Consider the following 26308-nt stretch of genomic DNA (forward strand, 5'->3'; position numbering starts at 1 on the left):
TTTTATAATAAATGTTGAAATACTTTCGTGAGTTACTGTAGGTCACATCGTTACGATTACTTAACGTGTTTCGCGAATTTTATATTTCAAATTTCGCGCGGTTGAAACGATTTCTCGTTCTAAACGAAATCTGAATCACAGTGAGAAACAAGAATGGCCGACCTAGAACAGTAAAAAGTTGTTGGTTGTCCCGTTATCGAATCTTTTGATAGAAATTTAATGCCTGTTTAAAAAGGAAAGCAAAATTGACACGTGATCCAAGTTTTGTCAAATAATGAACAACGTGAAAATCTTTGCTCGGTTTCGCGGTTTCATTAAACAACCAATGGTGAACAAGGAAATAAAATGCCGCGATTAAAATTTCTATGATTTTGACACGTTTACAAAATTTAAGATCCAAGAAGTGAATCTTGAAACTTTTTTGAGAGTGGAAACTTATCGATATTGTGGAAGGATATATCGATCGGGACATTCTATTTGTTCATAGAGGGTGTGGGATCATTATACAAACATTATGACGAATTGCTGCCTTTCGAATGATACGAAGGATTCTCTCTATTTTTTTTATCGTTTGCATTTCTTTAATGTCCTTTAATTATACTAAACATGTGTGCCCGTGAACGTCGTTACAGTTAACAAGTGATAAGTGATCATAATTTAGTAGATTATCGTGTAATTTTATTTATATAATAAGCGTTAGGTGTTTATCAATCATGAAGAAACAATTCTTCAGAGTTAAACAGCTTGCTGATCAAACATTTTCTAGGTAATTGTGATTTAATTTCATTTAAAAGTCTACGAAAATTATACATTTTCTAAATGTTACGATTGGCAGATAAAATATTAAACATTTTTAAATAAAGCATATAATAATATAATATTTTGATATATCTATCATAACAAAGGATAAGAATCTCTGTTTTTCTGTATAATTTGTAAACAATGTAATTTTGAGCAATGTCAAAACACCATAAGATTCAATAGAAGCAGACATGATATACCAAAATAGCTTATGAATCAGACTATCTCAAAATGGATTGATTTTAAAGACCGTTATGTTAATTTGAATTTGTCAGTCTTCAAAAATTAACAAACTAAATATTTGTTTTTATAGAGCTGGCAAAACAGAAGTGCTTACAGATGATTTACAAGCTGCAGATAAACATGTAGATCAAATCAGAATGGCTCTCATTGGATTGAACAAAAGACTTGGTAATCCACCAAATCAGGCTATGACACAAGATGTTGCACTGAAGGAAAAGCGTTTGGTAATACATGATGGTGAAATTTATGTTTAAATTTTGATGATAGCTTCTTTTTACCTTTTTAAAATGTATATCTTTTCAGAAAAAGTGTCCAGAATATATATTAGGTCAAACAATGTTGGAGAATGCTCCTGAAGATGGTCTCATGGGTTTTACTTTGTCAGAGTGTGGACGTGCACAGATGTATTTAGCAAATGAGGCAATTGAACATGAAGCAAAAGTTGAACAATATGTTGCAATGCCTCTTCAACATATTTTAGATACGGATGTACCAAACATAATAAAACATAAAAGAAATTTAGCCCGATTAACTTTAGATATGGATAGTGTGAGGACAAGATATCAACAAGCCAGTAAACATAGTGCTAGTAAGAAGAAATTTTAATCTGATTTTTAAATTGTATTACAAGAATTATGTTTATGTTTTGAAATTAATATTGTGCAATAGGTGCAGGTGCAGCAAAGGTAGATAATTTAAGAGAAGAATTGGAAGAAGCAGAAACTAAAGTTGAGCAATGTAGGGATCAACTAGCTGCAGAAATGTTTCAACTTATGTCACGAGAAACTGAATTAGCACATACTATTATACAATACGTAAAACTTCAAAGAGCTTATCATGAAAGTGCGCTACACTGCCTTGAAGACCTTATTCCTGGATTAGAAAGCTATATTAGTACGTATTTAATCGTATTTATGAACCAAAAACATTTGGCGTGTTTGACGAATTTTATCATGCAATACTTCCAAGACTTACCAAAAAATTTCATTTAATATGTAACCCTGTTTCATAATTGTAGATGATAACGAAATGAAACCAGTTTATGGTTATCCTTTGGAAGAACATCTCAGAGTAACTAACAGAAAAATTGCATTACCCGTTCAATTGTGTGTATCTGCGTTGCTAAGATTAGGCATGGAAGAAGAGGGCCTTTTTAGAATAGCTGGCGCTGCGTCAAAATCACGTCGAATTAAATTGAGTTTAGATGCATGCTGCCTTACATTACCAACTGCTCTTGAGTATAAAGATCCACATGTCATTGCTGGTGCATTAAAATCTTATCTTCGAGAACTACCTGAACCTCTCCTAACTTACAAGTAAATATAAAAATAATATTTAATATCTATAATGATGACGAAGAAAATTATAACATTATATTCGTTATTTTTATCTTATTTCAAAGGTTGTATCCTGAATGGATGGCGGCTGCAAAAATAACTCAGAATGAAACAAGATTGAGGGCTCTATGGGAGGTATTACATAAGTTACCAGCTGTAAATTTAGAAAATCTGCGGTTCCTAATCAAATTTCTAGCTGTTCTCACTAAAAACCAAGATGTGAACAAAATGTCGCCACAAAATATTGCAATTGTAATCGCGCCCAATTTAATATGGAGTCCACAAGAGGATGCAAATACAATGGTGTAAGAATATTATCCATTTACATAATTTTTATCATTGATCATCATAGAAAAAGTTATATGATAATCTCTACTAATGTAATATTTATTATTTCAGAATGAACATGAGTACAGCTAATAACTCTAGTCTTATAGTTGATCAGTTGATCACGTATGCAGATTGGTTTTTTCCTGGTGAAATAGATTTTGATCGCGATTTAGAAGTTGGTATTATAATTGGTTCGGAAAATCAAACTACGAGTATGCGTCGTTGCATTTCTAACAGTAGTCTTAGTGATCATGGGGAAAGTCCTCCACAAGGCAGTCCTAAACCAGCAGCTCGTAGGAAAAACAAACCAGCTCCAACACCACCAAGTAGCACTACTCCGGATAAACATGATAAGAAACCTGATGATAAACCACCACCCACACCTGATAAACCACCTAGACCTTTAACATCAGGGACTCTTAATCGCATAAAAAAACATGAAACAACAAATACCGAATCAATTACAAAACATGACACTAGTACAGATAAGCAGGATGGAAGCACAGAAACAGAAACTAAACAACACAATACTGAAGCAAATGCACTTATTGATTCTTCGTTAGTTAATTGTTCAGAACGCGTTGACGAGGTACAGGAAGATTTACATAATGCAAACATAGAAACTGAAAAGATTAATCAAGAAACTCAAAAGGCTGAAAAGAAATTAAATGCTCCTATTGCTCTTGAAAGGAACACTATGGAGAATATATCGTGCAATAAGTCTCTTATGGAACTTGAAAATTCAGAAAATTCTACACAAAAATTAAAGGTAATACCAACCGAAAGACCGCCTCCCACTACATTAGAAAGACGTAGACCAGTAGCTGCCCCAAGAAGTATAACCAACATAGTACATAATGCGGGTAAATGTTTTTATAATTTTTTTATCAAGAAGCATAATACGAAATGTTTAATATGTGTCTTAATCTTAAAGAAGAAACGGTTGAATTACGTAAGAAGGCGGACAATAATCCTGTATGTACAAGCACACTTGATAGAAGTAGTAAACCGGCGATTCCAGAACGACCAGCCGGATTAATACGACCTTCGAGCCTTATTAAACAACAACCACGGCACAGTAACGAAAACTTAGACAGCGAAGCAGGAGTGAGTATTAAGAATTTCTAAACGTCACGTTTAGTCCCAGTATATGCAAGATAATTCTTTAAAATAAATGTAGTTACTGCCAATGGACTCGACAAATATCACTGCCTGGATATTGCAATTTTGAAATACAATAACGTAAGCTATAAATAAAGATGAAGAATAAACGTGTTAAAAGCTATTTTCATGAAAAAAATGTCGAATCGCATAATAATTTTTCAGAGCTATTAATATCTTTTTCCTTTTTAATAACCTATAGCCTTTAACTTTGGAAAGAGCTCATGTATATTCAGTGGACAAACAACAGGTCAGTATAATACAAGTGCGTGGCAATGGCAATGCGTTCTGCACCTCGGGCAACAACAATGGCAACGCGGCTTCGAACTTACAGAGAAGCCCCAGTGTAGGTAGTCGACCTTCGTCTATGTCCTTGTACGGCGAACGACCGGAAAAGCCAGCCAAATTGAACGCTCCGGAACAAACGAAAGCTCACGTGCGAACCAGATCAGAAGGGAATATTATCGATGTGCAGACTCAGACTGAGACGGTGGTAGTTGTTAAATCACCGCAACAACCTGTTCCGGCTTCTCCAAGATTTCATCAAAGACCTCCGCGACCACAACCGCCACCACCACCTCCACCCACCGCGCGTGTTAAATCGGAACACGAAAGTACTAATCTCTAGAATCAACTGTATAAAAAGTGATTATTACATTTATAAGAGAACTTTATAGAAATGAATATTTTTAAAAAATGAAGGCTATATTTCTTATAAAATAATATGGAACTGTAGAACACTCTTAACAAGATAATGAATGTAAATTTTCCTATTTTTGATGTTAAATAATGAACGTTCCAATTTCGATAATTACATTGAAATTGATAGCACAGTTAAATAAAATTTCATTTTAACTTTTTGAAATTATGCAGAAGGCGAAAAAATATGTTTTCTCCTGTATTTTAAAAATGGTAATAAACAGCAGAAAACGAGAACTAAATTTGCAATTGTAAAATTAAACGTTTTTAAGTTTTTATAGTTATATACTAAAGATAATTAAAAAAAGTTATACATCTTATTTTCATATTTAACTCTAATATTTTTGCAATTTATTGACTTTTATACTTGTTATCAGAATAATGAAAACATATAAATGTATAAAAAGACGTGGCATTTAATGTCTCTAGATTGACATACCTTTTAAGCACACAACTTTCAGTATGGTTATTATGTAATACAAAATGGTATATATTTGGCATTAATTATAACACATTTGTATGTTATTTATTTATACTTGCAGAGTATATGCTAGATTGTAATGCATTTAATAAGGTGATTACTTATAAAAAAAAAAACACAGAAAAGGGATGAATTTTTCGAATTAGCTTTAAGTTGTTGCAAAGAATTTTGGATGAACTAATATCAATTGACTTTAATGTAAATAAATAGGCATCCTTTGCGTGTATTTGTTTTACAAAATAACAATACTGTGATAATATAGAGTTTATAATATTGCCAAAAATTCTAAAATTTTCAGTTATTTAGCTCAAATAAAAAAGTGTTTAATAACATTATCTAATTATTCAAAATTTATTTTATTGTATTACAAAATTGCTTTATTTTTGTTTAATAATGCAATACTTATTTTGTGATTTACAAAAATGTTACAAAAATGTAATGTTAAATATATTAACAAATTGTACCTTCTGAAAATGGAGTATTTTTTAAATGTAAAGGAAAATGTACGTATTGATAAACATATTGTATATAACACGTAATAATTTCATATATAAAAAATTCTTTTTGTTTTTACAAGTATGCAATAATAAAAAACAAATCTAATTTTATATTTGTTTTTTTATATGAAATCACCTGCATGTTGAAAATACGATTTAGCGAACTCTCTTTAAACAACATTATTAAGGAAAATGTTATAAATTTGTTTGATTATTTCTCATTTCAATAATTCACATTTGTAACTGATTGTTTGATGATATAGATATAAAATTTCAATATATTTTATTAAAAAACTACTTGATAAAATTTTTAGCTGCTGAAAACAATATTTGAATACATCATAAACATACTTTTATCCATTCCATCAAATAATCAGGATTTATATTAGATGAAATTTACATATTAAACATTGTTATATTAGTTAAGTAAAAAAAAAACAAAAAATGGCAGAATATTTTATGAATTTTTTTAAACTTCTTGGTTTCTACATTCTTTATTTGTAGTAATATGTATACTTGACTGATATATTAATTATAATAAGGATACAACTAATACAACAACATTTACATCTTATTTGAAATAATGATTTTAAGTATGTAATTTCTTGAATATCTCTTATTGTTATAAGTTATACATTTTTTCCTCATTAACTAATTTAAAAATATTTGTAAAGTGAGTACATTAGTCCCTGTGTACTCGATTAATGTTAAAATACTATTTATGTTTTGTGCCTAAAAATGTATTACTATGTAAAAGCGTTTTAACATTGTCTCTGATAAATTATACATTTACCTAAGAAGTGCTTAGGCTGTGAATATAGTTAAAAAAGCTAATGGAAGATTTATTTGTATATAAATAAAGAGTTTCTAAAAACAATTAAACTATAATATAAAATACTATGAGAAAATCATTAATTCAATTTATTAACATTCATCGTTAAATTTAGTTATTACATGATGATTACATATATTAATATTTAATCACAATATATGTTTTAAATGTTCATCAGCAATGTCTTTGGGTGTCATACCATTATTATCTTTTACGGATTCAGCTCCGATAGACAGTAAATACTTTACAACATCAAGATGCCCACATGAAGCTGCATAATGCAATGGTGTTTGCCCATCTTCATCTTGTGAATCTACACTTGCTCCTTTTTTAATTAATTGTTCTATAATTCTCAAATGACCTCGATCTGCAGCCCAGTGTATAGGTAACAAACCTTCTGAATCTGTTAAATTTGCATGTTTTGGTTCTTTGTTTAGTAGTTCTTGTACTTTTTCATCATGTCCTTCTTTCACCCAATCCAAAAAAGTTTTGTCCATATCACTTATTTCATCTTCCATATTTATTAATCGACTAATAGCAACCCAGTTATTAGATTCAGATTGCGCATCTTGTTCCCAGTTTGGATTAAGTTTAGATAGTTCAAGTACATAATTATTCATAGCATCATCACAACTCATATCATTAAGACTTTTCCATGCTTCCCATTTCTGTCTTGCTTGCATTTGATACCAATTGGGTTTTGAAATATTACATGGTCCAATTGTAGCCTGCTTATATAAAGCATAGAATTTTAGGAGTTGTGTGGAATTTAATTCCGATGCCACTGACTGTAAATAGATTGTTGCTTTATTGAACGTTTTTTCAAGATTCATTTTGATCAAAGGGTTTGTTAATAATAGGATTTATATTAATTGTGATTATTTTTTTATTGTCTGTATTTTGTGTATATTCACTGTGCATATACTTTCATTTGCTAGATGTATCAGCATCTAATATGTGCTGCTCTACAAACTGTCTAACATGATATTTATGCAAGTATTGAAGACCATTAATAACAAATAATTTTTCACCTTCCAAAACATGATCTTTATTAAGTACAGAGGTTACTACTTTTTGGTCATAAAATTCTACAAATCCATGACCTGTGCTCATACCATATTTGTTAAATATAACTTTTGCAGTTCTCACACTACCAAATGTTGAGAAGTATTCTTTAAGCTGGGAGTGACAAACAGTCCATGGAATATTACGTATAGAAATTAAATATCTTGGTATCATGGCAAAAGACACTTAAGCTGCACGCTGTATACTTAATAAGTGAATTGTATGATCTTGCATTAATTCATGTATGTTTATATCAGAATCTGTTCCGAGTCCAGCCAATGATATATGAGTGCAGGTAAGATTCCATTTATTTAATAGATGTTCTATAGACCAATCTGCACTTCTTTCATGATAGGTACACAAGAATTTTGCATTTGGATTTCTTTCTAATAAAAATGCTACTGTAACAACTATATCTTCGAATAACGCTGGTTCATAAAAACAATCAGAACCAAGAATTAAATCTAATGGCCCAATTGAAAATAAACTAGACAAAAATAGACCCCATGTAATTCCAACAATTTGAACTTTAGATAAGATACCATTTAATTCGCAACTTCTTCTTATATGCTGTAGACTTCTAGGAAAACTAGCAGAATCGCTTAAAGTTACAATAGCACCACATTTACTAGCTAAAATTCCAGGAAGAGCTGTACCTGAACCAAGTTCTAAAACTCTCTTCCCAATAAGTTCTTCTTTATGTTCCCAAAGAAACCAAGCTAACACAGGTGCAGAAGGCCATGTATAAAAACTATAATTAGCTTGAAGTAACTGTAACAAAAAATAAGTTGACAATAATACATGAGGCAAAAAATACTTAAATAAGATCATAAATTTTAACTTATTCACAATATACTTTAAAGAATCAAATTATCTTTTAAAACTTATTAATATTTAATGTTTTATGATTAATTAAAATATGAATTCAAATATTAAACGCTTTATCTACGTTACTCCATTTAAAAAACATGAATTACTAACACAATTATTTTACAAATAATAATATTGGGTTGGCAACTAAGTGATTGCGGATTTTGTCAATACTACCCAATGATAAAATTCGCAATCACTTAGTTGCCAACCCAATATACAAAAAAATACATAACCAAAAAGAGCACATGTAATATACATACAATAAAAGAATGAATCAATAATGTATCAGTTACTGAAAAATTGTAGTACCTCAAGGATATAAATCTCTAAACTTTCGTTGCACTGTATGTTGTCCTGAGTCTTACGAGAAGTAAACAAAAATTTTTTCACTTGCTCAGAGACGATTCCATCGGACATTAGGCTGTGCGTAGGTGGACTGGTATCGCGTGAAATACTTTCTTCTAAACCTGGCATGACTAATTATCAAACCGTTTCCACTAGTACCTATTCATTCTGACTGTAATTATTTAGTTGCAAATAGAAATCATAAACTTCGAATTTTCTTTGTCAACAAATAAAATCAAAGTCGAAAATATAATCGCTATTTTGTCCAGAGTTGTCGATTCACGCCACAATAGAAAATACAAACGTGTAGATAATATTTAAATTTTCAAATGGCGGGAACAAGTTTCCAAAGAATTTCAATTGTATATTTAATAACCTTCTTGTTATCACTAATACAAATTATTTTTACTATTGCCACATTTTACTCGTTTTTTCTCTGTATGAAACTTAAAAAAAAAATGTTTGGATTTGTATAATGCTATAAATGTATATGAATAGTTTACATGGATAACATACATCTATATGTAATTCAAAAATCTAGAAAAAGTTAATATTCTTTAACGACACTATTAATTGTTTATGGGATTAAATGTAAGAAGTATTAATTAAATCTTAAATTGTAAAATAAGTATTCAGCAATATCAAATTTTGTTATGTATAATTTTTGCTTTAATATTGTTAAATATATGCATCCGTGATTTCATTGATTACATTGATTCTATTAATATTAAGTTTAGGAATATTTTCGTACAGAATGTCATATAGAATAGTCGCCTTCTACGTACAGAATTTCTTGGCAAAATAAATGACAAATTTTGTGTTATATAAATTAATTTAAGTCTACAAATTCGTGTTAAAAAACATGTTCCTTAATATGTTCCCTTACTTTTTTTGTTAGCAATAAAACTGGTTACAATGGTTTATGTGTATTCGACAAAATTGGAGTATTCGTAATGTAGGATGTATTTTTGCCATTTTAATATTGTCATTCTATGTCATGAAGTATTCATAGTTTAAAACGATAACATTTATAACTTTGTCATAGTTATAAATTTAATTGTAAAAGATTGTAATATGCACATGTACATCTTCACAACGTATTTTTAATCATATTTTAAGTGAAAAATGTACGTTATTAATAACAATAATAGATGATATATTACTGATATACTAGAAATATTAATTTTAAGCGATCATGACATTTCTATCATTTTAGATACTTGATACAGTGCCGTGCTGGTCGTTTTGATTAAAGATGGAGGAGGCTGGTAATGAGAAGTTTCTGTCAAGGAGGCGTTCCGCAGCTCTTAAAGCTTTCAAAGTTAAAGACGAACGAGTAGCAACTTTTAAAAAGGTACGTGCATAATTTTTAATACTACTTATTCTATTATAGTTAGTCAGTCGTAAATTTTATCCAAAATTTCAATGTATCTCCCGGCATTGTTTTCGATACATCGTAAACAACAATGGGAATGTTACATTTTTACGTCTTTTTAGGTAGCTGCGATTTTGCAAAAATCTGAAAGAGACAGAACTGCAGAAGAAACAGGGATACTGGTATCTTGTAGTGATGTAGTAAAAGAGGTTAATTTAAGGTATAGCCATTTTGGAAATCATTGATTGTACACTTACGAACATGTCAAATTATTTTGTTATTGCTAACATAATATGGAAAATTGTCATAATATATGAATCTTCTTATCGTTTTTATGAACAAATAAATATTTAGAAAATGTAGTTTAGTAATAAATATGCTGACAATTATGTTAACAAAAAATTTACCAATTTCTTAGACAAGAGAAAAGGCATAGAGTAAAAGCAAGACTTGAAGAGGTAGAAGATGCACCAGAAATTTTAGAAGAAAAGTGTATGAGGTTGGCTGCAGCTATCAGCAGAGCAACATCGCTTGCTGTTTATACTGGTGCTGGTATTAGTACAGCTGCTTCTATCCCTGATTATAGAGGAACAAATGGTGTTTGGACTCGTTTACAACAAGGAAAAGATATCGGGTAATGTTAAAACTAATCAAATAGTGTTAAAGGATAATTAATCAGATTTAGTTCTCTTTTACTATTTATATTACTAGGTATTTTGATTAATTTATTATATATTTCAGAAATCATGATCTTAGCCAAGCAGAACCAACGTTGACACATATGGCTCTTTATGCCTTATATAAAGCAAGGGTTTTAAAACATATAGTTTCTCAAAATTGTGATGGACTTCATTTGCGTAGTGGAATACCTCGTACACTTCTATCTGAAGTTCATGGCAATATGTATGTAGAAGTTTGTAGAATGTGTAAACCATATAGAGAATATTGGAGATTGTTCGATGTTACTGAAAAAACAGCTCGATATTCTCATGGTACTGGAAGATTATGCCATAGATGTAACTCTGGTTTGCAAGATTCCATTGTTCATTTTGGTGAAAGAGGCAATCTTCCTTGGCCAATTAATTGGAATGGTGCAACAAGAGCAGCAAAACAAGCAGATGTTATATTGTGTTTAGGTTCTAGCTTAAAAGTTCTGAAGAAATACCCATGGTTGTGGCAGATGGATAGGCCGATACACAAACGTCCGTCACTGTACATTGTAAATTTACAATGGACACCAAAGGACGAAAATGCAGTTTTGAAAATAAATGGAAAATGCGACGAAGTTATGAAAAGAATTATGGCTCATCTTGGGTTGGAAATACCACAGTATAATCGTGCCAAGGATCCTATTTTTTTCCACGCTGTACGACTTAGAAATAATGAACAGCACACAACAAGTCAACCTTGCTTGGAAGAGCCATCCAATATTGTTCATAAGGAATTAAATCAAATTAATGACAATTTTCACGAAGATGTTTCATCCGAAACCAAAGAGGAAGAATGTGTTTCACCCAAAAGAGTAACCGAATCAATGTCTGCTTATTCAGCTCCATTTTTTACTGCATTACCATTTTTGTCCATGGGCTTACCATTTCCACCAATGTATATGTGCCCTCAACTAACACCACTTTTTTATTATCCATTCATGCAAGTACCGAATATGACCTCAGACGTGCCAAAACCTAAACCTACGTGTATTTTTTGCATGGAAAACGAAGGCTCTCTTACTTGCCTTTATTACCAACGAGACGCAGATAATTCTAATTTAATAGGATCTGAAAGTAAGCAGATAAAAGATACAAAAACATTGGTAATCCATGCAGATCCTCCAATAGCTGCTAAAAATCCTGGGTGGTTTGGTAAAGGATATCGCAAAGGCATGAAAAAGAAACGGTAGCATTTACTCTTTCTCATATACGACCTTTCTTTCATTTCTGTTATAATGTGAACGTATATATGACATATGATATATGATAATGTATGTAAATGTTTGATTTCTCCATATCATGATGAGATCTGTATACACAATTTAGATATGTGTAGGAACTTAATTCCAGTACCCAAAATTTTAGCAATTAATTAAATTAAAGTATTTAAAATTAAAAAACTTAAATCTCCATACTCTGAAGTATTCTATTATTCCTGTTTAGTAGTTGTGTGATTATTTAATTTTAAAGTTTCAGTTACAGAATGAAACAATTAATACATATTTAAAAACATCTACAAATATCTAACCTGAAAATTGTTAATTTCATTGTTAAGTGCTTATTATGAAATTTGCTCGATTTAATGTTTTTACTATTGTACAGGCTAATTATATTGTGATTTTTAGTTGTAAGATTCGTAAAGTGTTATTCAAATCATGAAAAGTTATAGTGACCAAAGTGATATATCTTTTATTACAATTTTTTACTTTGTATTTGTACAGTTGAATGTAACATAATTTAAAAAAAAAAGAATGTAAGCATAAGTAGTATACATGTAAAGCTTTTTGTATCTTTTTATATTGATTTACCATTCCAGTTTTATGAACTAGGAGTTAGAACAAAATTAATCCTATGAATATTAAAGGACTATTTGTAATAAGTATCGAAGTATATTAGCTCCTTTTTTTTACTAAACGATGCAATAAACAATACAACATTTTATATAAAAATATAAACATCCATCTTTTATTTATTTATTTATTTTTTTATATAGCCATTTTAAAATGAAGCAGATATAAACAAGGTATATCTGAAATTATTTATTAACTATGAAATCAAACGTAACGCGATATATAAACATGCGCGTGCCTATACACACAGTGCATTTTTTTATATCATTAAAAAGTTTACTATTTTGTATTATACATATAACTATATGGTGATTTTTAATAATACAGACTACATGTAATGTATGAAAAACATAAAATTTTTTAAAAATATGCAATAATATATTTTTTTTAAAATGATGCAGCTATAAAAATAACATTAAGTAAGTCACGGTATTTCGGATAAAATAGACTGTTACTTATAAGCTTATTAATTAATTATATACTGATAGACAAATCAATATGTAATAACTATATAGTTCTAAAATTCCTTATCCATTTGATAATTTTTATTGCATGATATTTACCAAGCTCAAATTTAACAATAAAACAAGATATGTATATATTTTATAATGTGATGCGTATATATATAGGTCATGAGACAATATAGTCATTACTATTTCTAAGATTAATTATTAACATTATTAAAACGATAATAGACAGAAGAAAATAAAAAATCTTTATAAATAAAAGAGAAAATCATTGAATATTTAAAGTTAACTGCGTTTCACGTTACATTTTTTATCTGTGTGGAACAATATTCGTAAGTAAATTTTTTCATTTTTATTATTAAGTACCTAATTTTTTTAAATGAAATAAATTTGTAATGTTTTAAGTTTATGATTTTTGATAACGTAGGTTTCGAAAATATAATCTAATAAATTAGAAATAAATAAATACATAGATGTCAACATAAATAAAGATCATATTATATAAAATTAGGAAGAAATCTTTTATATGAAAGATATATTGAAATGGGCGAGAGATATCAAGGGATAGGCTTTCGATAGAAATAAACGCAACTTACATGGCGGTGAGTGAACGTTATCGAAGATATGTATATAGTATGATATGTGTAGGTAGAATAAGAGTTACAGCATCAAGGTGAGGTAAAGAAAAGGAAAGGAGATAGAAATGAGAACGAAAGGAATATAAAGAGGGAGAGAAGTATAAGGGCTAATGCTGGCAGAAGGGAAGAGATTGAAAAAGCCTACAGTCTGTTGTCATGGTAACCCCGTACAGCGTCACCCTTTTACCAGCTTCGACAGTACTTATTGTAAAGCCTACCGTAGTACTTTACCGATACTACGATAGTGTACGTCGACCGCTCATTGACTTCTTGACTTTGTACAACGGGATCTCGTTGCGAAGCATGTGGTTCTACTCCTTTTACGCTGTTCTTCTAGAAATGACATCGGAATACTTTCCTAGCCAATAAAGAACCATACATAAAGGAATAGGAGAAATATCATTTACTAATTTCTTACAGCTTAATTTTAAGTTCTTAGAAATACAAAACATCTTAAATATTTTCTATCTTTTCAATTTTTTGAACCTATCATCTTCTGTATTTTTAATTAAACGTAGCAGTCGAGTATGCTATTTAAAATGGTATAAACAATATTTTTATAGTTCAATTTTCAAATTGCTGAAATGTGCAAATTTTACAATTATCATCTTAGGTGAACGAAATTGTTAGGTTTGAAAAAAATACTATAAGACTATACAGAATTAATAATTGTTTAATGTTATACATTTATGTTAAATCATCTGCTTCGTTGTAATTCGTGAATCAATTAAAAAGAATATGTTTAACTTGCGTTTACATTGAGTTATAACGAAAGAGGAATATACTATTAACATTAAGTAGATCGTAGAATACTTTTGACTTAAATAAGATGCGAGACCAAAACTATTAGTACAATTACTTTCGATTGAGCCAGTATACAAATGTTGGTAATATGGTTATATCATCACATTATATCTGTGCATGCACGCGCATATGTGCTCATAAACTCAAGTCGATGGTACAAGGTAATTAAGTATAATTAGTTCTATTGTACTGTGTTGTTCTTACATCATCTTTTATGTAGTACAAGAACGTAATTGCTACCTTTCAAACATTTATTTATTTGAAGTCTATATATAAATTATTTATGACATGTATTTTATTCCTTTTTACAAAAAAATTTTAGTAACGAAATTATTGCTATAATTATAATACATATAGGCCTCGAGGATTAAATAAATCAATTTATATATATTCTGAAATTAATATATTTAAATTTGTATTCATGTAAATAATTTCTAATACATGATATACATTCAATGCTTACATTCATCGACTTTATTTTCGACTTTAACCATGATTTTTTCCTTTTCACGTTCGTATTTCTTCAGATATCTTCTTTTTTTAAAATACTTTATTCATAGAAGGTGTAGAATATATAAATATTGAATACCAAAACAAATATTTAAAAACTATTTATATTTTAATAACATATATTGAGATACAACATTCATCTCGGGTCATATATAGACCCGAGGAAAACAGGAGGGTTAATTAGTAGAAAGTTGAAACGTAAAAGTGTTCTAGAGTTGTTTCAGAAATCGTTATTTAAATTATGCGTTAATTATTGTACTGCATAGACTTATAAATGTGTATCTTTTGCAGGATTAATATTGTTAATAATGATAAAGAAATTTTAATTTCAGTTGATTAACTTGCCTTTTGTATGGCTTACATACAAAGCGAATATACTATCCTATATGTCACACTGTAAATCTTTCTATATAACGCTTTACATTTATAGTTTAATGTAACGATATTATATCAACCAGAAATACAGGAAAACAATGTACAGAAAACGCGATAGAATGAATGGATTTAAAAAGCCAACAGTGCGGCTCGGGGACCTAAATCCATACAAGGAGGAGATTTATCATTACCGGTTGGTCGAGCGCTCTGGCGGTGGCATTGGATACTAGAGGACGACAGTGCTACGTGAGAAATCGTGATGGAGTAGTTTATACCCTGTTTGGTCGCCGTTTCTCACCCGCGTTCAAGTACGTTTAAAATTACCACACATTCGGTCAGTGCATCCGTCGGTCGCCGCGTAGAGAGAATCACTCTGATCGCGGTTAACAGTATGTCAGTCATTCTCGAGGCGACTGGTTACTTATTCGCGTTAACGTAACAGGGAAAAGTACGGTGTCGGAGGAGGCAGGTTATCTTCTTTGTTCGAGAAAAGCCTCATCAGTGGGCAATGGCGCGGGAACCTTACGTTCCAGAATCGGTGTGTGCATGGCGTAGGTGATGATCGGTGTTTGTACATGTGGCATGGTGTTTATAGCGAACGGGAAGATTTACATACCTCGCTGGATTGACCACCTCGTCGGTTTTTGGATACGAGCCGTGTCGTGAGCCGCCATGAGGCGCATTAGCGGTAAGCCAAATACGTTCTTAAGCCATCTTAAGCGATATTTTTTCGATACGAATCGACTATCCACGTCTAATCTTATAGAAAAGCATTGTTTACGTTTGTTAATCGAGTGGCATCACGAAGAATTCCTCGAAGAAAGGATATGTATATTAGAACGTGATTTTCAACTTCTTTGCAAGGTTGCGCACGCGCTCATTTCGCTGTGTTTGCCAATTATTTCACATTCTCTCTTTGAAACGTACTGATTTTTAAATTTATTATAAATCGAATGTAATATCGGATGAATTTCTATATTTGAATACTGGGAAAGAGTCGAAGTTATTGAAGTGACGTTATGATCTATTGGATGGATTAACTCGGTGGTCAAACTATACTCACTGCTACATTTTGCATTAAATCGTTAAGCTTTACGTAACTATTTACAATACGTTTAATGTTTCACACGTTTTCGAGCTACGTATCGTCGTTTGGTTAACTTTGGCCTTTAGAATGAGATATATGTATCAAAGATGGTAAAAGAAAAATTACAACCGGTTAATAAGTTTCCTATTTGATTACTAGATTTGACAATATTAAGACTCATCTAGCATTGAGAATTACTCATATAATTTCACGAGTCACAATTAATACAGAAAGCGGCAAACAAATTCAAAAATGTTGTATAGAATGGAAGATAATAAATCCTCAGGTGTTTTTAATCTATGCTCTACAGAATTGGCGTAGGGAATAATAAAGCTAGAAAGTGGAGTTGCTTGTAACCAGCAAACGTATTTGAACCTTTCCCCTTCTACTTGAAAGAAGCTGCTTGAATATTTTCGCATTCGTAACATTGAGCGAAATACAAGGTTCGTTCTCCGGAGCAAATCAGGCAAATGGAAACATAAAAATGTATTTCCGTGACTTCTGCTTTGTGACAGTTCTTTTGGTGTATGTGCGATTTGAAAATTGTCATTAACTATTTGGTCAACGTTCGAACGTATAACATAATAAATGCGGGAATTTTGAATGCTTAAAAACTACTTGATTCTATTTATTTTTTTATTTTGATATTTTAATTAATATTCGGTATTAATTAATAAAATAAATTGTGCGTGATATATATACTGTTCATAAGAGAATCTTTATGTGCTTCACATTTTATACATTGAATGCAGTATAATAGTAGATTAAACGTAGAATAACAGTATTTCTTGAAACTATCAGGAAGGTGTGTCTTCACTGTGAAAAAATTTCATTGAGAAATTTCCTTCAAAGATTCCGTTTATCTTTTTATTTCCTATACATTATTTATCAGAAAAAGAGTTTTTATTTATAATGTGCACATACTTGTACATGCACGAGGTATATATTACAACCTTTTTTTTTTTAATATATAAGAAGCAGTAAAGAAATGTTCAGAAAAATATACATAAAAATAAACATACAGAAAAGAGTTGTTCTTTTAATTAATACCGCGAAATCTCGACGAGTGATTCATAATTAATTTCTTATTATTTCATATTCGTCTTGCATAACACTAAATATACGCTTTGTTCGGTTAATTTATGTTCCTATGCGCGTGCCTGAATTATCATTTGCGATTAAACGAGCCCCCTTTGATTGTATTACATCGCCTTTGCATATAACGGAACGTCCAATTTATTCTCTCGTTGCGATGTCTTAAAAAAATATCCAGGCATGTACATAGAACGTTACAAGAAGTTAACAAAATTAAGTTTCAACGAATCGATGCACTTTCAAACATCAGCGAAAACGTAAAAAGATGTTAGCTATTTTTCTGTACGTCCTTTCCTCTGTACTTTCTCCTCCATATAAAAACAAATTTACACAGAGAAATAAGAGTTTCTAGTGTGCAATTATCCAACAGCTATCTCGAATATGTGATTTCTTCGATTCGGAAGAAACGAACGTAGTTATCGATTCGTTATAGTTCGATATTAGCCGTTTGACGAAAGAATTGCGCGATTGGAGGGGAGGATGAAAGATGATCGGGAAGGTGGGACTAAGGCGAGGAAGTGTAGAACAGAGTAGGAGGGACGAAAGTATATAGGAAGAGACGGAGGTGAAAAAAAAGCAAAGAAAGATGGAAAGAAACGTGGGACTGCGTTTATCAGACTTTTTCCATCCACGCTGTCGAATGTCACTTTCGGAATATCCAGATCTGCCGATATAAGCAAATAAGTAATTTGTTAATCGTGTAAATGAAGTTCGTAACCGGGTTATTCGTTTTGACTGAAAATTTGTATAATTATGGAATTGATTAACGATGACAAATCGATTTTAAATCGGGTCAGTTTTGGTTTTCGTGAAGGATGTAATTTGTTTATAAGAAAATAGGAACTATGTAACGCAGTAGGAAATGGGAAATTTGTAAGTTTGAAGAGATGTTCGCGTCTGGAGGAGTAGTTAATTTCCATTCTCCGGATACCAGACGAACCGATCAGATTAATTGGAAAATTTTATGGCAGCGAAATTAATAATGAGAAAATAACAAGATTTTATAGAAACTCGTGCTTCGACGCTAGGATCCTGTATAAGGTCAATTCGATATAGTTTGATACAATTCTTCGTGTTATTTTTATAATATATTCGATTATTTACTCGATAAACTGTACATAAATTGTATATAGATTGTATATAAATTGTACATAGAGTATTTCTGTATCATTCCCATCATTGTTGTAAAGATGCACTCTAATTTAATTATTTCATCGATGGCTGTACTTTCTTTTTCTTTTTTTTATGATGTTCTTTCTTTTTTTTTTTTTTTTGTGTGTGTGTGAACATTTGTTGATATATTTGGCGAATTTACAAAATTTATTCGAGGACGGGAAAAATCGTGTATTTCAAACGTTTTTTTACATAATAAATATTCCTTCTACTAAAATATATTTCTTTGCTGCACTCCGAGTGAAGGGACGTTATCTTATAAATAAAATGTTAAACAACATGCGCCGAATGTAAAATTGCGAAAATGGTCAAGTTATTGAACTTATTTCGTGCTTCGAAAATACATCCTTTAACTCTTCTTATGTTTTAACTAAAAGTAGGTTACAGTGACATCCTGTTCGAGAAGCGCACTTTTTCTCTCTCGCATGCAAGAGCACATTAAGCAAAGAAAAAAGAAAAAGAAAAGAAATATATATTAAGTTACCGTATAAGAAGTCGAGTCGCTAACCCTTCAACTCTTAGGATATATTTTCCTTTATCATTTCCTGCAACGATTATTTACAAGAGTTTCATCAGAGTTAGCACGATGTTTGATTGGAAAACTAAATATTATAGAACCGTATTATAGACGCTACGTGCTTCATAAAACTCGATTTGGACCGAATAGCTTATGTATATAATGCGCTACGTGTCGTATTCATACATTTAAAAAAGTAAAACCAGTCCTTTATTTTCCTTACAGCTTGCACTTCTTGGTCTTCTTTGAAGACCGTGAATTATTCATGAAAGTCTCTTTTTTTTTCTCCCCCCTCCCCCCTTATACCCCTTCTGTTGAAATATTTCATTTTAAATTCTCGTTGAAATATTTCTAACCGGTCTTATATTATAAATTATTAAAAACACTTTACGTCGTCCTCACTGAAAATTATTCAAAGTTCAATTTCCGCAATTATGTAGTTATTAAAACGTTATCATTCTCGAGATGAAAGTACACAGGTATACGCATACAGGTATAGGCTGTATAAAGTGCTATGTATAAAGTGAACGTTCGAAGATTGATTCACGGATGAAAGTTACAGTAACGTAGTGTACATTTAGACGTTAGCGTGTATTTAAGTGTAATACACGAGATAGAAGCACCTCGTTCGAAAGTCGAATTCGCACATAGAGGAAGAAAGTATATGCTCAATTTATTCAGGCATAGGTGGCATATGTACGATATCTGCGTGTACGACGAAGCAGGTACGTTTGCAGTAGCAAACATCAGCGTCGAATTTTTTCCGATGGGCTATCCATCCGCATTTACGCCGATGCTTGTCAGCAAATTATTATAAATACGAGTGGCGATTGAACTTCTTTCGATAATCTTTTTCCTAAGAAGCATCTACTATTTCATTTGTATCGTATGGTAGGCCTTAACCCTTTCGTTATGGCAACTTTCAGATTGAGAAGGTTCTTGGTACACGCGCACGCAGGTAAGTTTCTTTCAACGCTGTGAAAACTTCTATTATACGATCAACTTGTAACTCCATCGCGATCTTACGACGAAACTTCGTGAAACTGAGGAGGAACCTACGGTGTAATTTGAACCAAGGACCAAGGTTGTGGAACGTTTTGCTTTAGAAAGAAAACAGTTACGAATATATGTGTATATTCGTAAATTCGTTGAAACTCTAGCTTTCTTCTTTGTTTCTACGTTCTCACTGGTTTACGAACAACAGAAGAGACGTTCTCTCCGCCAATGAATAATTGCGTTGATGTACGCGCGCGTGTTTCATTAACGAAAGGGTTAAAGTTGCATAAATATCTTTACTCGACACGATCCAAGTCAATCGAACGAGTGCCTTCGAGATATTCCTAGTTTCTCTTCTATAATGCCAAGTCGTTTTTGTAGCGTTAATTATATATAGGTGAAAGAACAATGTTTTCCACTATTTCAGGATAATAAGCAGTCACCTGATCTGATCTGTTCATCCCTGCTTTGTGAATGTTGTAATCAAGAACGACGTCTGGTTTTGTCTCTTTGTAACTGGCTCTTCTTGTGACCGCACAACAACGTAAGTTGTAGAAGCTGTGTGGCATGCTAACAGCATCAAACACATCTCTCGCGTCTCTCCATTTTAGGCAGCGCAGGTGCTTTCTTCTTGCAGACAGATTTTTTTTTATCTTTTTTTTTTCTTTCTCTCTTTCTTTCTTTTTTTTTTTTAATATTCCATCTTTAACACGGTTGCTTGTGGGAAGTATTTTTTGTAACCTACTCGTTCAGATAACGAGATACATGTCAAAATAGTTATCCGAGCGTTGTAATGTCTTACAATTGGCATTCTTTCTTTCTTTTTTTTTTCTTTTTTTTATCTCACTTTCACTTTAAACGCGTTACATCGGTTATGATATCGTATAACAGTTTTATATTCTACGTTTATCTTCTTTCATGTATATATATATATATATATAATATTGATATAATATCGTAATATTTACATAATATATATCGTAGTGTGTAGAAATTTCCGGTCAGATGGATTTTTCACTTTATATCGTGAAAGCGATATTTTAAAGACTTTCAACTCTGCTACGGTCCTCGAACCTTTTACGTTCCTACTTTGCTTTGCTTTCAACTGCAGAAGAATACCTTCAAATGACGTTCAATGTTTTAAATACAATTGAAGATCACAGGGAAAGAACATGATAAGTAGATTTTTATTGCCCTTTTTATTTTAACTACGACAGCGAAGTATATGCTTTTTTAATAGCAGCCAACAAAGAACAGAAAGAGCGTGTTAATTTCAAAGACTCGATTAACGAAGTTTCGTAGAAGTGGAACGTACGTATAAAGTTTTAACATTATGAAAACATATTTCGCCGTAGAATCGAACAAAGGAACAGCTCTAGTAACCTCGCTTCCCTGTAGTCTTCGGTTCAAACGAAAGATCAATAACAATTCTCTCGTATCTTCCGCAAACTTAGAAATTTTCTATCGCCGAAATAATACGATTCGGTCGAAAATGTGCCGAAGGATACAACGGAATTAATTAACGTTATACGATTGTACGACAGTGTTTTCTTTTACTTGTACCCAATGTCAATCTTTCAAGATTTTTTAAATATCGCTTCTGGCATATAAGTGAAAAATCTAAATCTGACCAGAAACTTTTCCGCGTTATTGTGTATACGTATGTATATACAGGATGGTTGGTAATTGGTGGTACAAGCGAAAAGGGGGTGATTCTACGCGAAAAAAGAAGTCGAAAATATAGAATAAAAAATAAAAAAAAATTTTTTTTTTTCAATTTTTTCATCGGGATACGATCTACAGTGAGATTCGTTACAACGAGACGCGATAAAGCGCACGCGTACCGAGCGAAAATTCAAAGTCGATTTTCTCGAAAACAAAGCCTCAGACGAAAAATTTTTATTCTATATTTTCGACTTCTTTTTTCGCCTAGAATCACCCCCTTTCGGCTTGTACCACCAGTTACCAACCACCCTGTATATGTATATATACACACACACATATATATATATATATATGTATTGGGAATTTGCGCAGTTTCCGTTATTCTTAAGATCGAAGTTTGATAGCACTGCTTTGAAGCGACCACGCCTCATAATCGATGCAAGCCAGAGAATGCGAAGGAACATATAGAGGAATGCGGAATTTTTAGACCGTAATCACCGAGTTTAAGTTTCTTCACCAGGCACTTGTATATTATTAAATGTAAAAATTCGTAGATCCTTTACATCGTACGTATACACTTTCGTATTTAATAGAAAGTGTTATTTGATTTCAGTTACTTTTCATTTTTGAATGGTCTCGCTGTTTCACTTGATGTTAAGACGTTGATTAATCGATAGCGATGCAACGATGTATTGTTTTCTTTTAATGCTCTCAGTGCACAGAATTCATCTGCACCCCGTACATTTTTAGCGTTTGATGTCTTTAGGTTTGCTCGTTTCGCTCGTTTTTCTTTTTTTTTTTTTTTTAGAATATAATTGTGAAATTTGTTGTTCGTTAGATGCGTTTATCGTTAAACTGGTATCATCGAGTTCGTTTGCAATTTGCATTTTGCATTTTACGCGATAAAGGCGATCGGTCGCGATTTATCCCGTAAGATGCGAAACATAAATTGAAATTATGAAACGAAGCGACGATTGAAACGTGTCGTCGAGGTATTGTGAGGTAATGGCGAAAGAACAAATTACGAGTTATGTTAAGTAGTTAAACATTTTATACGGAACATGAAAAGAACGGGTAGGCAGCGCGAAATTCAGGCCTCGTCCTTTTAAAACCAGTGAAAGTGAGAACGGTTGCTTCCGGTTCGATTGACACGCAACTCCGAAATTGAATGAAGCGGTGATGAAATTTGTTCGATAACTTAAAACCTACGAAATCCAGCTTCAAGATGCTTCTTTCAATGGACAAAGTTGGTGGATGGATTCTCCTTATATAATTAGTATAACTTTAGTACCATTGGTGATATAATGTTGCAGAATGTGTGGTACACTTAAGCGGAAAGTTACTGTGCGTGCAAAAATAAACCAAAGAGGAAAGAAAACAGATTCCTTTGCTTTGACGCTTCGTTTTCGAGAGAATCGAGTTTAAAAGTTTAGCTACTACACGCACATATATTTGCTTGACTCTAAATAAAGTAAGAATCGTATTGGATTGGCAACTAAGTGATTGCGGATTTTGTCAATACCACCTAATGACAAAATCCGCAATCACTTAGTTGCCAACCCAATGCAACTGGACGAAAGACTGTTTTAGCAACAAAGATAAGCGACAAAAATGTAGAGTAAAGTTTTCTCGTTTAAAGTTTCGTTCTCGAGAAAATCGACTTTGAAATACACAATAGATGTCATCGGCACTTGGTCGATAGCCACATTGGACACGTTCTTCATCGATAGTTCCCTAATAGAACCGATATTCGATCAGTTTTCAGATTGCATTTTCTACAAAACGAGGCGTCGAAGAAAGGAAACATAATTTTTTTCTTTTCCTCTTCTTCGATTTCTTTTTAGTCGCGGTGTACCGTCAATTCTGGGACACTCTGTATACAACTACATGGTTCGAATGCTGACACTGGATAAAGGATGTGCATTGAACGAAAGGTGTATCACATTCCATTGTGTATCGGATTGTACAAAGACGAATACTATCCGTGTCATTGAACAATATGAATCCATTAGCGTCTACTGTTCTTTGTTAACCCGCGCTATTTCCTTTTTACGTAAGGCTATAAGAGATAAAACTATGTAGAACATTCTTTTACAATAAAAATGAGAATATTTTTAGCGTTCGTATGTTAAATATATTTAAAAGCATGAAAGTGGAAGTAATGCGTGGTTTCAACACGCGAGGAATTATTAAGGTCAGTGCAAGAATAAATTATGTGAAATGTATTCGAACCTGTACTACCAACGATATAGGGTGTCCCAGGTATTTTCCGTAGAACGATATAAATTAGCAGATTCTGTCAGAATGAGAAAAAAGTGTATACGTATAGGTTTAGAAATGTTCTATTAAAAGTTTCTAACAAAAATGTGGAATAACAACGAGCCGGTGTTTTTGTTAGATAAAGCGTAGAAACAGACTAGGGATATTTACTCTATATCCATGTCAAAATATTATTTAATGTACGAACACTATTTTCACGTTATGAATTAACATTCGTGAGAAATTGGTTATATTACATTTAAGAATTGCTTGTTCATTTTCTTTAATTTCAAGCAATGCGTCACGGACTTTCTTATATTAATCCTTGATTAATAAATTTTTTTCCATCAAAATTCCCTACGTGTAAAAATTCGGTAGCGTGATATTCTTTGAGGAGCAAAGAATCGGTTCTCGACCTGTCCATCATTGAGGTTAATGTTCGGTCGACCATTGCGCGAACGAGGAACCAGTTGGTTATTTCGTATTTTTGTTATAATTTCCTCATAAAGGATTTACAGGCCCACATTTATATGACTTTTTCTCTTATTCTTATTTATATACTCATACACGCAATATATATTAATGACAAGTATTTTGCAGTAAAAACTTGCGACACCGTGTATATAGTTTGTATCTACACGATTTATCTGTCATTTGAAGCGTGTATGCGTAACGCTTCTCACTAAACGCTACCTGGGATTTAATAACATGCAGCGGAAGTTGAAACACTTTTTACTCGTTCGTGTTTCAGAAAGGAATCGGCAAAATTTCTCAATTCTTTTTAGCTGGGTGATTCTAACATCGTGACAGTTTGCTTTATTCTTTTAATGACATCATATAAGTGACTTTACTTCTTTCGAACAAAATTGTGCGAGGTTATCTCGTAAATGAGAAAGGTATATCGCGTAAGTTGCTCGAAGCTTTATTAGAAAGTTGTAATATAACATCTTTTCTCCCTTTTTTGTTATATATAAAATATTACATGTAATTAGACTGCAGATACTTATGTAAATTTATATTTTCATAAAGGTAACTAAAAGAGTAGAGAGAGAAATTTGTTTCGCTTATTAGATATTATAACGGGTGCTGTATTTGGAAGATTTTATATATTTTTCCATGTTATGGATGTTCCATGCATTCCTGCATCTTTAAATTTACCATAAATGCATAGAAATTCCCAGCCTATATATAACGTATCATAACCTATAATTCATTGAATACAGTTATCAGAAAGCGATACAAGCAAGAGTGATAGATACGTAAAATTGATATCTGCATTTCTAGAATGTTTAACAGATTGTAAAATTTATAAAATCGTCTAACCTCCAAAAATATTTTACATCGTACAAATAGTTAACGCTCAAACAAGTGGAACATTTAGTATGTTCGAAGCGTCGACACTCTAGCATATGAAATGACAGTAAAGGACCGCAGTTATTTGCAGCATGATTGCTTTCGCGGATTTTTTCAGTCTAAAGGTTCTATGGGTTCGAAACACCAGGTAACACGAGATGATGCCACGTTACCCGAAACGTGGCACAATGTTGCCGCAATATGTCTTGTTTACACGAAAGCCGGTTGGGAAGCGTGGCAACACTGCAAGCCCTCTAGACCTTGCTCTCGTCCACAGCCTTATCGAGCAACACCTGCATAGAATATTTTGCTAAAATCACTTTTTTCTTTTCTATATTTTCTATTTATCCATCTGTGTATTTAATATACAGATATTTATGTATATATGTATATTTTTAGATTAGTTACAGTATACCAAATTATACAAATATCTTTGAAAATATTTCTTGGTATTAAGCAATTGTACAAGTTAAGTTCGTTTAACGATTTTTGAAAGGCGTATACGTTGGTAGAATTTGGTTATTTTTATTCCTAGACTTCGTAAAGGTAATTTTTAAATTACTTCTTTCTCACGGAATAATAAGTTCTTTCGCGTTATTGAAATGAGTTCAATGACCACGGTTACTCAAGGTTAGTCAAGGTCGTTGCAGTAGACAAAGTGGTCGTAGCGTCTTAATCAATTATTCCTAAATCTGTTTACTTTCGCCTAGACAAATATTCTAACTGTTGGCTAACTTGTAACTGTTGTATAATTTGGTGGAAAATAGTTC

The 26308-nt window shown here is 31.9% G+C and overlaps 5 protein-coding genes across 12 annotated transcripts in view; 3 read left to right on the forward strand and 2 right to left on the reverse strand.

Moving 5' to 3' along the window:
• Nucleotides 1-130: 130 nt before the first annotated feature.
• Nucleotides 131-4775, forward strand: LOC138177918 (rho GTPase-activating protein 44). 7 transcript variants are annotated; one of them, XR_011172567.1, is made up of 10 exons: nt 131-766; nt 1115-1268; nt 1348-1633; nt 1714-1938; nt 2063-2360; nt 2447-2686; nt 2781-3574; nt 3646-3818; nt 3892-4122; nt 4207-4290. XR_011172567.1 is itself a non-coding variant. In XM_069109243.1 (10 exons), exons 1-10 carry the CDS (start codon nt 714-716, stop codon nt 4498-4500), a joined length of 2565 nt encoding a protein of 854 aa, XP_068965344.1. In that variant the 5' UTR covers nt 131-713; the 3' UTR covers nt 4501-4775. The 7 variants fall into 7 exon arrangements, 6 of the variants coding, with proteins under 6 accessions (XP_068965344.1, XP_068965347.1, XP_068965341.1 ...); XM_069109243.1 differs by having other exon boundaries at nt 4075-4122; nt 4207-4775; XM_069109246.1 differs by having other exon boundaries at nt 3892-3953; nt 4075-4215.
• Nucleotides 4776-6447: 1672 nt separating this feature from the next.
• On the reverse strand, nt 6448-7215 carry LOC138177825 (acyl-CoA-binding domain-containing protein 6). Its single transcript, XM_069109036.1, has one exon. It carries the CDS (start codon nt 7212-7214, stop codon nt 6531-6533), a length of 684 nt encoding a protein of 227 aa, XP_068965137.1. The 5' UTR covers nt 7215; the 3' UTR covers nt 6448-6530.
• A 64-nt stretch (nt 7216-7279) lies between these two features.
• Nucleotides 7280-8960, reverse strand: LOC138177824 (histone-arginine methyltransferase METTL23). Its single transcript, XM_069109035.1, has 2 exons — nt 8629-8960; nt 7280-8217 (listed from the first exon to the last, which is right to left on the reverse strand). The coding sequence occupies exons 1-2, from the start codon at nt 8791-8793 to the stop codon at nt 7633-7635; spliced, it is 750 nt and encodes a 249-aa protein (XP_068965136.1). The 5' UTR covers nt 8794-8960; the 3' UTR covers nt 7280-7632.
• Nucleotides 8961-9637: 677 nt separating this feature from the next.
• Nucleotides 9638-13179, forward strand: Sirt7 (sirtuin 7). The gene is made up of 5 exons (XM_069109034.1): nt 9638-9791; nt 9881-10018; nt 10162-10259; nt 10458-10673; nt 10781-13179. Exons 2-5 carry the CDS (start codon nt 9920-9922, stop codon nt 11937-11939), a joined length of 1572 nt encoding a protein of 523 aa, XP_068965135.1. The 5' UTR covers nt 9638-9791; nt 9881-9919; the 3' UTR covers nt 11940-13179.
• Nucleotides 13180-15638: 2459 nt separating this feature from the next.
• The window catches only part of ckn (CRK like proto-oncogene, adaptor protein), a 55359-nt gene continuing 44689 nt past the window's right edge, over nt 15639-26308 (forward strand). Inside the window, exons 1-2 of one of the 2 annotated variants that reach the window (XM_069109885.1) lie at nt 15639-16081; nt 20689-20805. Coding sequence is in view for 1 of the 2 variants with exons in the window: in XM_069109884.1 (XP_068965985.1) it covers nt 16066-16081 (16 nt within the window). In the remaining variant the exon portion in view is untranslated. The remainder of the gene's footprint in view (nt 16082-20688; nt 20806-26308) is intronic. The other variant, XM_069109884.1, reaches the window with a different exon arrangement.

This window comes from Bombus flavifrons, chromosome 3 (genome assembly GCF_040668555.2).
Source record: "Bombus flavifrons isolate JBK064 chromosome 3, iyBomFlav1_principal, whole genome shotgun sequence".
Lineage (NCBI taxonomy): Eukaryota > Metazoa > Arthropoda > Insecta > Hymenoptera > Apidae > Bombus > Bombus flavifrons.

Bases quoted from the DNA above. Each gene is read 5' to 3' on its own strand.
- Sirt7 (XM_069109034.1), top strand. From the start codon at position 9,920: ATGGAGGAGGCTGGTAATGAGAAGTTTCTGTCAAGGAGGCGTTCCGCA. The intron at 10,260-10,457 runs GTATAGCCATTT...CCAATTTCTTAG, and splicing joins GTAAAAGAGGTTAATTTAAG to ACAAGAGAAAAGGCATAGAG. The intron at 10,674-10,780 runs GTAATGTTAAAA...TATATATTTCAG, and splicing joins CAACAAGGAAAAGATATCGG to AAATCATGATCTTAGCCAAG.
- LOC138177918 (XM_069109240.1), top strand. From the start codon at position 714: ATGAAGAAACAATTCTTCAGAGTTAAACAGCTTGCTGATCAAACATTT. The intron at 2,361-2,446 runs GTAAATATAAAA...CTTATTTCAAAG, and splicing joins GAACCTCTCCTAACTTACAA to GTTGTATCCTGAATGGATGG. The intron at 3,575-3,645 runs GTAAATGTTTTT...TTAATCTTAAAG, and splicing joins CAACATAGTACATAATGCGG to AAGAAACGGTTGAATTACGT.
- LOC138177824 (XM_069109035.1), bottom strand. From the start codon at position 8,793: ATGCCAGGTTTAGAAGAAAGTATTTCACGCGATACCAGTCCACCTACG. The intron at 8,218-8,628 runs GTACTACAATTT...TTTTTGTTACAG, and splicing joins TAGAGATTTATATCCTTGAG to TTACTTCAAGCTAATTATAG.
- LOC138177825 (XM_069109036.1), bottom strand. From the start codon at position 7,214: ATGAATCTTGAAAAAACGTTCAATAAAGCAACAATCTATTTACAGTCA.